At 34.5% G+C, this 14,114-nt stretch overlaps 1 protein-coding gene across 1 annotated transcript; it reads left to right on the top strand.

The window, feature by feature from the left end:
* The first annotated feature begins 2,003 nt into the window (after positions 1-2,003).
* On the top strand, positions 2,004-3,158 carry LOC149166784 (S-adenosylmethionine decarboxylase proenzyme-like). The gene has a single exon (XM_089430260.1). It carries the CDS (start codon positions 2,004-2,006, stop codon positions 3,156-3,158), a length of 1,155 nt encoding a protein of 384 aa, XP_089286386.1.
* The last annotated feature ends 10,956 nt before the right edge of the window (positions 3,159-14,114 follow it).

Here is a 14,114-nt window from a genome sequence, read left to right as displayed (position 1 = left end):
TCTTATTCCTTGAAGATGAGTGAAAATATATTCAACTTTGTATGAGATATATGAATTAACTGATGGAATTGTGTATGGCACTGTATGTTTACCGGAAGTGAGGACAATTGCAGTGAATTTCAACTTAATAGTTTGTAATGAGGGACAAGTTTCAGAGAACTACTGTAAACAGAGTGTAGAGAAGAAAGTGCAAAATAGGGAGTGGAAAGCAATAAAGTTGTTATGTCTAAATTTACCAAAATAATATTTTTAATATTATAGTAATATTAATATAATAATAGTCAAAATTATAATATTAATTTTATTTTGTCAGAATTTCATATTTAATTTTTAATAATAAATCTAAATTTAAAATTAATAATAATAATAATATATATTGATACTAGAATTTAATCACATTTACTAATATTATTATGATTGTGATTCATAATATACCAACCATATTTATTAAAAAATATATAATTATACTAGTACTAATTAAATAATAAATATTAAAAAAATAAATTAACAATAAATAATATAATTTTATCTTTATATAATGATATCATTACACATCTAAATCTCAACCTAACATCATCAAATATTTTTTCCACATAAACCACTTTTATCTTTATAAATTAACAATAAATAATATAATTTTATTATTATATAATGATATCATTACATATCTAAATCTCAACCTAATATCATCAATTTTTTTTTTTTTTTTTCAAATAGACCAATTTTATTTTTATATAACGATATCATTACATATGTAAATCTCAACCTAATATCATCAAATATTTTTTTTTTCAAATAGACCAATTTTATTTTTATGTAACGATATCATTACATATGTAAATCTCAACCTAATATCATCAATTTTTTTTTTCAAATAAATAAATGGATAAAAGACCCAAAACCCAATTACAATCCCAATTTTCTATCGTTGAAATGCCCATTCTCCCGCTCCTTTTTTAATTTACCTTAATTTTAAAAATAAATAAATATATCTGAGTCTTCTTAATTTACATTATTTCTGAATTAAATATATTAAGCTTTCTTAATTTACCTTATTTCGCAATTAAATATATTAAGTCGTGTATGAGTGTATGGTCTTCTAACAAATCTCATCCCCAATTGGAAAAAGCTCCAACGTGCAAAACCCGCGATAAACGGTAACGGTTATGGTGAAGGCGTCACGTGGCTCTATTAGCTGCCGACCTATCTCAATATACATTCTCTAGTCGTCCCAAAAGTTCCTCACCTCTATATATTGCAAAATTTACCTTTCAACGCCCGTATTCCATTTCGCTGCGGTGAATTCAAGTGAGGAACAGGATCTTCCTCCGCTTATTTATACGGGGTTGGTTTTCTTGCGGGCTTCATTGTTTCTCTGACTTTCAGCGGATAGAGAGCTCTTTTTATTTGAAGTTTTGGACAACTCTGATGTTCAGCTTACATCTATTCTGCTTTAAGGTCGCACTTTCATTGCCAGGCCACCTCATGCCTTTTCTCTCACTTTGTCATTGTTATTTAGATGCCATACTTTTTGTCAGTTGGGCTTACTCCTGATGTCGCTTGTTTTGTGTTAATTCAGAAAGGCCGAATGTTGTGATGGACGCAAAAGGTGGGAGGAAGAAGTTTAATAGTAATCATTCGCAATACGAAACTCCCTTGGGATACAAGACTGAAGACGTTCGACCTCGCGGTGGCATCCAGAAATTCCGCACTGCTGCTTACTCCAACGTACATTTTCTTTCTATGCGACGAATTGGTCGACGGACGTTTTTTGTTTTAGGAAACCATGAATTCATTTTGCTGCAATTGTAGATAGTATGCATCTTCATTATCAAATACTGTTACTGTACAGAATCTCACATCTGGTTTTGGTTTGCATATCTGTGCAGTGCGTCCGAGAGCCATCCTAATATTCTGAGAGTAACAACTGTGCACTTAGGATTTAGAACTAGAGCGCTAGGAGGAGGTCCTTGTTTTGTATTCCATCTCTGCTGCAATTCAAAATGGATATGGCCTGTGAAGAAGTGGTTGCCGGCCCGATGACTGCAATTGGTTTCGAAGGATTTGAAAAGCGGTTAGAGATTGAGTTTTTTGCATCTTCATTTTTTACTGAATCAGAGGGCAGGGGCCTAAGGGCACTCACTCGAACCCAATTGGATGAAATGCTCAACGCAGCCGAATGCAAAATAGTTTCTGAGCTGTCTAATGAACATTTCGATTCATATCTCTTGTCAGAGTCGAGTCTCTTTGTTTACCCATTCAAGATCATTCTCAAAACCTGCGGGAGGACCAAGCTGCTGCTTTCCATCCCTCCGATATTAAGCAATGCAACCAGCCTGTCTCTCTCTGTAAAAAATGTTAAATACACTCGTGGAACATTCATCCATCCCGGAGCACAGCCATTTCCTCACCGGAGCTTTTCTGAGGAAGTGTCATATCTGGATAAGTACTTTGGAGGTCTCGGATCTGGTGGAATGGCTTATGTTATGGGAAATTCTGGAACGTTTTACAACTGGCATATCTACTCTGCTTCTTCTGATGATTTCGCATCGGAGGGTGCGTGTTCTCCAGTTTTTACATTGGAGATGTGCATGACTCAGCTTGACCGCAACTGTGCTTCCCTGTTTTACAAGCATCATTGTAATTCTGCGGCAGAAATGACACTTAATTCCGGTATATCGAAAATTCTTCCTCAGGCCAAAGTCTGTGATTTTGAATTTGATCCTTGCGGTTACTCCATGAATTCTATTGAAGGACCTGCTTTATCTACAATTCATGTAACTCCGGAAGATGGTTTCAGTTATGCAAGTTTTGAAGCCATGGGTTATGATCCTAAGGATTGTGATCTGCAAGCATTGGTGGAGAGGGTGTTAAGTTGTTTCAAGCCTATGGTATTCTCTATTGCAGTTCATGTCAATGCTGGCGCTTGTCAATCTTCATGGACCAAACCAATTTGTCCTCAGGGGTATACTTGTGAAATGATAGCTCAACAGGAGCTTACAAAGAAGGGTAGTGTTATATATTGCACTTACAGAATTTGTAATGCTGAGTCTAAATTGGCTTCTGTTACCCGGGAAGAGGAACGTGAAGGAAATGATTGTTTGCGAGTGAAAAAGAAGGCAAAGAAGCATATTGGGTGCGATGCCCTGAAAGATTGATACACGCATCAAGCTTCTTTCCGAGTGGGCTTTATAATGTTCTACCATTTGCTTCACGATGGATCTATTTTGTTCCATGTCATCATTTTGTTAGTGCAATTTATTGTTCTCTGCGTTGGGAGAGGGTTGTAGCGTCGTACGTTCTCATTTCAAGAAAGTACTTGGGTACTAATTTGTTCAACAAAGGAATGAAATACAGTCAAACAAACATGCATAATCTTGTTGCTATGTACTGGAATTATCATCAGTGATCACTTTTTTTTATAACTGGTCATTCGAATCTCTTCATCTTGCTATTTTCTCGTGTTGTATATTTTGTACATAATTTAGTTTTATGTAGAGACTGTATAGTTCCCATTCTTTATCTCATTGGATTTAATGTAAAATTACGAGGTTAATAATTTTGGAAAATATGGTATGAATCACAGTAATGCGTATTGCATATATGAACAATTCTGTTACGGTGTCTTGGAATTGATTGTCCATTGGTATATCTGCATTTCGTTGTTTCTCCTGCAGTTGATTGGTATGCGTATATTTTGTAATTTCAGTAGGTTGTTTGTCTTTTGCTTATGATAATCAATACAATGGTCATATGATAATCAATACAATGGCCATGTTTGTAGTGGCAATGATAGAGGATTCTAAGTTTTTTTATTCAATTATATGTAGATAATTCTAATTCACATTTGCTTCACGATCGCATCAGTTTTGTTCAGTCATCACGTTGTTAGTGCAATATATTGTTCTCTGCGTGGAGGGAGGGTTGTTAGTGCAATATATTGTTCTATGCCATGTTCAAGTGTCACTTTCAAGATGCATGATGCACTAAAATTTTCAAGATGTTCTTAGGATGGTGCAAGGGCTAGGTATTATTTTGAAGTTAATTATATTTAGACTATTTTATAATTTACAAGTTATTATATTATTTATTAATTTATATCAATTTAGTGTATATAATAAATATATTTTAAATAATAATGAATATCATTAATCGATTTAACAATCTTTTGCTCATAACTTTATGTTGGAGAGGTTTAGTACTATAAAACTATAGAAAGCATTCCAAGGTATATGTGGTACAAATTTTAGATTTCGGCCTTCTATAATTTCCAAGATATACTTGATTGATTATTAAGGTTTAAAAGAAACAAATAATGCATAGAAATTATTTGAGGAAATGTCCTAACAAAATGTGTTAATATGGATAGTCATGAATGTGTGGGAACTGTTTGATATAATGTTGTAGAAAAAATGTGATGCCCCACAACCCTAATGAATCAATGAGGGGTTTGGGTGTGTTACAAATTTGTATTAGGGTTAATTGTTAAGATCGTAAAGAAGAAAACAATTTGATAACTCAAATCTTTAATCGAGCATTAACGCATTGGGTATGTTACAAAGTGCTATCAAAGCATTGTTCAACACTAGACCTAGATGGCATGAAATGGGAGCTCTAATTATATATTGCAAAGTGGTAAAAAAACATGGTTCAACATTGGAAGTGGATGAGTTTGATTAATAGTTGTGTGTTATTTCAATAAATAATATTTTCCAACAGTGAAAAGAAAGAGAAGGATGTCCATTACAAAGGCATAACTTAGGATTGAAATGGTCTCCTTCCACAAAGTGGGGAAGAACAGTTTGAAGGAAGGAATCTGGAGTTACAAAGCAGATAATGAAAGACTCATTAGAGAACAAGAAGAGTAGACCAATCTAAGGTTGTCGCAACATGGACCAACTGATGGAGATATAGAGGGGTATCATAATTATAATATCATGGAATTCAATGAAATAAAAATGCAACAACTAATTAGGTTGAATATGCTAATGAGTTCATATAGCACTGTTGGAATATTTGTGATTTCTCTAACACGAAGAGTTGAAAATATAATATTTTCTCAATGGATTACTTAGGCCATTTCGGGACACGTTAAATTACGAGGAGCCTAAGACGCTTGTTGACATCATTCAAAAGGATAAACAATATTATAAATAGTTAGAAATGGAGGTAAAACCCTATAAGGTTTGGAAATAGTAAAGGCCATTGAAATGTTGGGATTGTGGAGGATAACACCTACTCCATGAATTCCCTCACCTACAAAAAAATAAGCATATATCATTTAAACTTGAGACATAAGGGCTAGCAACCAACAATATAGACTTTGAAATGTTGGGGCTACAAAAGGGAAAACCTTCTTTGTTATTTCCCTTATAAATAGCACGAGGGCACAAAAACATTTAATTTCCAAGAGAATACCTCAATGAACAAAGCATACATAAGTGTGTTAGAGGTTGATACAACAATGGAAAACTAGGAGGAAGAATCCCTAAGATTGATAGTAGAGCTTGCGAGGAGTTGGTTGTACCTAGAGAAATTAAGAAGGATGAGTCACCTACTTTTGGTGATGAGGATAAGAGAAAGGAGGGAGGATCACTAAACGCTCAAATATAATTAAGATATTAATGAAAGTTTTATGATAGCTTTATAAGATCTAATAACTAAATATGCATAGCTAAGATAGCGTATTTGCATAAGAATGCAAGTGGGAGGGTTCCTCTTGAACAATTTAGAAATATTTTGAAATTTTAAGGTTGCTACAGACCTAAGGAAATACTCTAATTAAATTTTGTGCATATGATTGTATGTTCAATGTCATTTTTTTCACACAGTGTTGTCATTGATGATGACAATATGTCATTGATATCAAAGGGAAGGTTCAATAAAAAATTGCATTGTCCTTAATGTCAAAGGAATCAACATGACTCTCCATGAAGAAATATGATGGTTGCATCCTTTACATAATCTCATCACACAAATATATAGGTGGTTGAATTTATTGAGTTTTTGATATAGTTATGATGACCAAATGATCCTAAAAACTTAATGGTTGTGTAGGTCTCATTGATACCTTTCCGACACTCGAAAATGAGTGACATATGGAACCCCTCTTGAGTTGCCACATGGCATGATGATGTCATTTTGATGTCATCATGTGGGAGACCAAAGACCCGTGGGGACTTGATATCAAGGCATGGTTACATGGTTTAAAATGAGGGGCTAAAGCTTGTCCATCATCACAATGGAGACCCAGGTCATATGAATTCATTATCACATGGGCATGTGGCTCTAGTTGGATATGGTCAAACCCCAGAATTCCAAGTAGAATCTCGTGGAATTTTTGGTTGTCCCTCTCAAAAACAAACCACATGGAACCATTATATATACAACACCCATGTAATCAAAAATACACAACAAAAAAAATTGAATTGAATGGAAAGTTTGAGTCCTTGTGTGAAGGTTTCATTTGTCGAAGGTTCTAGTTTTGGTGACTATTGGTGATTGGAATTGGCAGATCCCGTATAATTTGGTTGTAGATAGTAAGGGATGCTTGAGTGCCTGTTACATAATATTTTGTCACACCTCCTGTTCACTTCATGTTCCATATCCTGAAGTGCCAAAATGTTGACAATTGTGATGTATATCCATCATGATACATAGATAAAAACAACCCTGAAAAACCACAGGAAAACTACCCTGAGTCAATTCTTAAGAAGTTAATCTAAAACCCTAATTTTTAGGGCCAGCGTGCTCTGCTCCACTGCATGCCTGTGTTGATGGCAGGTTGCACTACTTTACCCTAGCTCTGCCAGCACGGGTTTTGATATGAAAACCTGCATTGAACCTCTTTTGGCAGGTGTTCCCAAAATGGGGGAGAAGCTTCGCATGATAGAAACTTCGAGAACGATGAGTTGACTATTGGTTGTTGTATATATGGTCGAGCTCTCCCATTTGGAGATTTCCAATTTTATTGTATACTAAAGCCCTGTCATTTAATTTGTCAACTCGAGGGTTTCGTAAACTTAGAAGCAAACCAAAATATATGGGACCTCAGATGAAACTATTGCAAAAAGTTTGTTTAGAATGGAAATGCATATTACAACTATAACTAAAGAAAACTGTTAAAGAAATCACATGCTATAAAACTGAATTAAATTTTAGGGGTGGAAGTTAAATTCTAAAAGTGGAATTTACAAACATTGTGGCCTTTCTAAACTATTCAAAAACAAAGTAATCTATGAAAAACTATAAGAATAAAACCTATGATAATCTAGAAAGCAGTAAATAACAACTAGTGATTTAGTTATCAAGCAAGAAAACCAGGATAACTAGTAAGCAAGTAGCTTAATGACAATCAAATCAAATCTAGGAAATGAAATCATACTTGCGGAGAGTAAATCATACTTGAAGAAAAGAAATAACAAAAGTCAAGTTATGTTACAATTGTATGCAGATTGCGATTGATGCGGATCCTTCCATTCCTCAACGAGCACACATGAACAACTATCGCCCCTTAAGAATCAAACAACATTCATAAATCATAATTTTGGAGAAAATGATAATATTCATGCTGAATGAAGAATTATAAATGTGATGCTAATGAATAACTCATAATTGTTGGCTTCCTTTGAAGGATGCACCTCTTATTTATACATGAGTTAGGGTTATCTGCTCAATAGATGTAGATCCCTTAAATATCTAATAGATCCATACTTGTCTCAACTTATCCCTAAATATTAGATACAAATCCAATGACTCATAGAGACCTCCATGATATTTCTCCTTGGAATATGGTCCACCTTTTGAGTTGAAATTCGAATTTGTGCTTGGGAGGACAAGTAAGACCCTTCTAGAACCTCCAAATATGCCTACACATGTCACAAAACTCATAACACATATATAGGTATAGGAAACTATGTTAATTTCCTAGTTTTTAATCATTAATTCACTTATAATGCATAAAATATATAAATTCGGAAAATAAGGATTCTAACCCATATGTTTGTGAAGATGATTACTTTATGTAGGGTTTTAGGGCCAGATAGTCATGAGATGAAGGTTAAATAGACATGAAATGATGGAAATATGGATGAAAATTGAAGACAATTTTGAGACTCAGCATACCCCCCAGCTGAAGTTGTTGCATGTCCTCATGCAACTATTGCATTGATTCATTTATCCATAAGTTGATCCTTTTCTAATGCTTTATTTCTTTATGAGCTTTGGATTGTATGGAGTCTCTTCAAACTTTGCGTCATCATATTCTCTTTTGCAAAGTGTGATACATTTGATTGCAACGTATATTTTTTATGGTTGGTTCTTGTGTGACAACCAAAATTTTTGAGTATTGGTTCTTGTGTAACAATACTTTTGTTTTATTATTGCATCGAAATACATGAAAACATTGAGAATTTTCTTTTCAAGTCCTATAGTAGCTATCAATGAATTTATAATTTTCAAAACATATAATCTTTTGGAATCATACTGCAACAATAGTTGATTGGGAAGAATATGCGAGTTGGAATGAAATGAAAATGTGTGATGGTGTATGAGATGTAAATGTGAATTGATGTCCCTTCCCCCCAACTAAAGGTGTTTTCGGTTTATGATAATATGAGAAAGGGAGTATAAATGGAGTGATAAACTTTTCAAAATTACAATTTTAGCTTTTAAGGAATTGTATGAGTAAAAATTAGAAAAAAACATACCTTAACTTACCTTCAATGTGGATGAGTTGTGTATACTGAAGAGTGTGGCTGATACTGTTTGATCATGGAGAATGTAAACAAAGGAATTTGATGATGATAGGATTGGGATCTTTCTTCCTACTGTTACAAATTGATTCCTACTGCAAACTGATGAAATGATGTAGTCTTCAATCGTTAAAAAACCTAATGGTACAATTCCATTCATGCGAATAAATTTGTTGATGTCGAGCATGAAGAGAAGTCATTGGTTTACCGACCATTAATGAATGTCGTTAACCAATGTGGGACAAAATCATAGTTAATGTCAATGAGTGCCAAGGTACCTAAGTACATCTTGAAAAGTGCGAATAGATGAGATGATGTCGAGCCACTTGCAATATCCAATTATCAAAGGACATTGATGTATTCCCATGATTGTCAGTGAGAGAAATTGTCATTAAGGCATGCAAGCTTCAAGGTACTAATAAGGACTCTAGCCTGGAAGCTAGATAATGTGTTGATGTCAATAGGTCAAGAATTAATAGAAGGGAGGTGTTAATGAATCCCCCATCATCTAACGCGAGCATAAAAAAAGTTTAAGTATTATGGATGAATTCTTTTTGCAGTCGATCAAGGTTTATTTGAAAAAAGTAAAAGGAAAATGTAATGAATCATCTTTATAGGGGGCTGAAATGGTTTTATTGTTTGGTTACAGGTTAGTGAAAGTGAGGCAAGAAAGTATAATGACTATGAAAGAAAATGAGATGAAGATTTTTTTGATTGAATATGTAGGAATGCAGTGGTAAGACTAGTATCTGAAAGATTTTGAAATGGTGTGATGGATTTTATTTTGCATTATTTATCCAAAATCATCTATTCATGCTTGGATATTTCATCTTTGATGTTGCTCTGATCACGTTCTTAAGAAATTTCGTCTTTGAGAGACAATGTTTGCTTGTGGTCATTTGTTTATCTTCTTGGAACCTGCAAAAAAACTAGTACTTTTTCTGCCAAAAAATGTAAGATTAACAAAAGAGAGAGGTTATAAATCTCTCTATTTATAATGTTTACACAAAAAAACTAAGAATTGGTACTAATAAAACAAATTCAGGAAAGAAAATCAAATGAATTTTAACCTATTTCAAAACTAGTGCCTTATGGTACCTGCCATGTCTTGTCAATAGTTTCTTAATTATTTTACTATTTTAAATTCTGATGAAATATTTCTCATAGTGTATATCTCGTCGATATCTTTCTGACGATGTTTGAATCATCGAAAACCGGTGTCATATGAGAAATTTATGCTTATTTGAAATTTTTGTGAAACTGTGAAATAGTCATGCGTGAGTGTGACATGGAAACATGATATTGATGTGAAAGATGAAGTGGGAAGATGATATGGAATGTTTATTATGAATTTATAATGCGTTATCAAAAAATAGATCATTGAATTAAATATAGAGTTGCATACTTGTTTTTTCGTTGCTGAATTATTTTTTAGCGGTAGAATTGTGCATTTCTTGCATCTAAAAATCCTGTGTGGATGGTTAGGTATACACAAATATGCAAATACTTAGTTCGATATTCAAATTGATAAGTACATTTTTAGAAAAACGAGAAAATCCATACGTGTTCTATTGATTAGAAAATGTAGTGAACATATTTTATTAAAAAAAAAAAAATTTTACCCACATTAAAACAACCGTTATGGAGAAATTTTTAGAAATACCTGTAGATGTTGACACCGTAGTTTTGTTTTGCTACTTTGTTTGCAATACTCAAAGAGATATTATGTATAGAAATAATTGTTTGTACAAATGCGAGAGGTATTTTTTCGTTAAAACAAATTGAAAAACAAATTGCAGACTCTCTAAATGTTGACTCTCGAAATCAAAATAAAACTTGATAAATCTAAATGAAAGCACATGTTTCTTCCTCAGATGAATCATATGGTAAGAATTTCGAAAAAAAAAAAAAAAGAATCATGACTCAAAAATGGGCAATCACTCTCTTACCTGGAATGTTTATTGTGGATCCTTGTCATCAATAATAGAATGATGAGAAAAATCATCTGGCATGTCAATGAAATTCAAACCTCTTGCACTGAGTATTTTAAGCAACTCTTCAAAGACAAGTGCATTACCCTTCGGGGTGAGGTATTCCCCATCACTCAAATATTTTTGTTGCCAGCCCACATTTTCCTGCATTCTTGACTATAAGTCAATAACCAGAAACCTAGACTTAATTAGAACTTCTATACAAGATTTGGCATAAGTCCTGGAAGTTCCATTAATTCGCTCAGGCAGTTCAATGACATCTTCTTTGTAGGTAGCTCTTTGCATACTACCTTCAGCCATTTTCATCAATAGGGGGAAGTGTGATTAGCGTTACCAACATTGAGTCCGAAGAAACACCATTGAGGCACATAAATGAAGTTGATTCTTGGTGTAACGTGCATTTCATGAACTGTCCGTCCACAAATTGAAGATAAATCAAATTTGGGTGAGCCATCCTTCCTCTTCGATGGTTGAGCTTCCAATTCATCCAAAATCGGAAATATAATTAGACAAAACCAATACACATGTTATGCATTATAAAGATAAGCAAATTCAAAGGCTTGTAAAGTTATTCATTGGTTCACTTAAATCTTTTCAGAGTTTTCGTAGGCAAACACTTATAAAGGGTTTTCTATCTCAGAACCAGCAGAACTAACATAAATTTCTAAATAATAATGCTAAGTGAAAGTGTTTTGTGAAATCTATTTCAGGGCAACTCACTGACTCTCTTAGGGATTTTCTTTGATGAGTTATAGTCTTTTCTCGCCGTCAATAAAGCTTCCTTAAGGTTTTGGTCTTGTTGTTGCTTCTATTCTTAGTAACGCAATGGGGTTGTCTTAATCAAAGAGCCCTCATAGATTTTGAAAGCTATAAAGCCTTAGCCATTTGGCATATCTCCCTGTTGGGCTTGGGATCCCTTGCAACAGGTTCTGGGGCTCAAAGCCCAAGTTTTGGTCAAATATGGTGTAAGACTCCATGAATTGCAGGCGCAGAGCACGAAGTGTATAATCGAGTCATAGGGTTGTCCACCCTAAACATTGTATTGTAATTTAATGTAAAGTTGTGTCGACCTACCCATGGTCCGCAGACCATGGGATTGTATAAATAGAGTGAGCTCTAAGTGTAAAGAAAGGGAAGTCAATAATAGATAGAATAACAAAGGCATGCTTAGAGCATAGAGTAGAATCTGAAGTGTACTGGGTCATAGTAGTAGGAAGAGGCTCTGCAGCTGAGTGTTCAGAGGTGTAGTAGAGTCTGCAGCTGAGTGCGCGGGCCCCTGGAGCTGAGTGCGCAAGGCAGAGTCGGGTCTGTACTTGGAATTGAAAGTTAATAAAGAGAATTTTACTCTGTGCATTTGTTTTTGGGTCTGTCTTTTGATGTTATGCATTACTTTTACTCTGTTTATTCACTGTGCGCACTTGATGAATACTTGTATGAATGCTTATATGTGAATTTAATCTAAGTATTCAGCTAACAAAGACTAATTAACGAAGGCTTGGGTAAATAACATGGGTCGCGCTGCAGCTAGACCTACACGAAGTCAGTATCATAGGGCTGGGGTGCCCGTAGGTGCGCGTAGTGCAGTAAGTGCGAAGGTTGGACCGCGTACAAATCACCTCATATCAGACATCCCCAGGGTGTGAAAACTTGGTTCTAGCACCCTCCCATACTACTTCGGGTGAGACCTCAGTCTGCACTCTGCGGACTGTTGCTGAAAGGGCTAGTAGTACCAGGATTTGCTTGGCTAAATCACTTCCGAACCTGGGTCAGGCCCCACTAAGCCAACAAATTGTTCCATTACCAAGACCAAGATTTGCATAAGGGATGTCTGATGTTCTACCACTAGAACCCAACAAAGAAGGAAACTGAAAAGTGGTTGGATAAGAAGATTAACGAGTTCGCGACCCAGGAAAACATAACTCTGCAGGTATCTAAGAAAAAGTGATTGGAGCGCTACGTGTATACAGAAATCCATGAGATTTTCTTTGCATCCTTTCCTTCTCAGCTATATTAGTGGATTGCGAAGTTAGATGACAGCCAGGGAAGGTGTAGGCTCGACAAACCGATAATGTGGACTTCGGAATTGGTGCGCAGACTAGAAGCATCAGAAGATAAGATCATGTGGGCTGTGGACCATTGGCTCGACCAGATAATAGGGGGATTTATCATTGAGTTTGCGGTAGACACGACCGTGAGCTACAACGAAGCAGAATGACACTTTCTTAAAGGACCGTGAGGTAAGTATATTAATTCTTTGAATACTTAAAAACAAAAGCCATGGAACAAGATGGTAGATATGAGTCTTAAATAAAAACAAAGCCATGGAACAAGATGGTAGATATGAGTCTTAAATATCAAAAGCCATATAAAAGTTCATATTGTTAAAACTAGCCATTTCCCTAGATGTGGCAAAGGAAACTTCGTAAGGCCATATCATATAACACTAATTGTTTCTTCTTTGACAACTGTTGAAAGACATCAAAATATGAACAAAAGGCAAGGACCATGCTACAATGAAATCTTACTGCAATAATGCTTCCTTGAGCCTTAGAAACCATGAGGCTTATGTTGAAGCTAAATACCTTATCTGATTATGCCAACAGGAATGCCTCGTAAGTAAAGAAATAGATTGTGATTTTCTACCCTTGAAATCAGAGGTCATTTTTGTACAATTCATCCATATTTATTCTTGATCACTTCCTCTTGTTGTAGACAACCTTAATTAGTACAAATATTTTTTTTATAGCTTGAAACATGTATCTACAAAGGACTATATCAATTTTGTAAATAAATTTTGAATTTCTATGTGAATTACGATCTACCCTTGGATAAAAATAAACATTTCTCCAATCTGGAAATTGAATCTAAGAATAACATCAACTACAACTCTTCTTGAGAAAATTGCATGTGTTTCTCTTTTGAATGTTAACTCACCTCTGTATTATTTCCTTCATGATGCTTGAAACAATTCAAAATATCATTCTGCTCTTTACTAATAATCTCCTTGGTGTTTGCCATGTTCTTGTTTTAATCCAACATATTATGTTATGTAAATGTAACCCATGTCATGCAATTCAAAAGAATGTAGAGATCATTCAACAACATTTAAATGATTTTATCTTGAAAATCAACCAAGTTTTGTCTATAAGCATGACACATCAAAATACCACACCTCACCTTAGTTTTAAATGGCCACAAAATTTATATAACCTACTCTTCTATATGACTAGTAAAAACATGAAAGAGTTATTGTGAATTTTTATTTTTTGACTAGAAACATAGGGATAAATCTGAGGAAAAAAGTTGGATGAATAACATGCATGTGGAAATTGCACATAGTGACCTTTGTGGTCCCATGAGAATGAGTCAT

The sequence above is a fragment of the Pinus tabuliformis genome, chromosome 5_1, assembly GCF_031772625.1.
Source record: "Pinus tabuliformis cultivar Carrire ecotype Pingquan chromosome 5_1, CPIR1, whole genome shotgun sequence".
Lineage (NCBI taxonomy): Eukaryota > Viridiplantae > Streptophyta > Pinopsida > Pinales > Pinaceae > Pinus > Pinus tabuliformis.
This window is presented reverse-complemented; position numbering and strand designations above follow the sequence as displayed.

What these genes read in the sequence shown, in the direction of transcription:
- LOC149166784 (XM_089430260.1), top strand. Translation starts at nt 2,004, where the DNA reads ATGGATATGGCCTGTGAAGAAGTGGTTGCCGGCCCGATGACTGCAATT.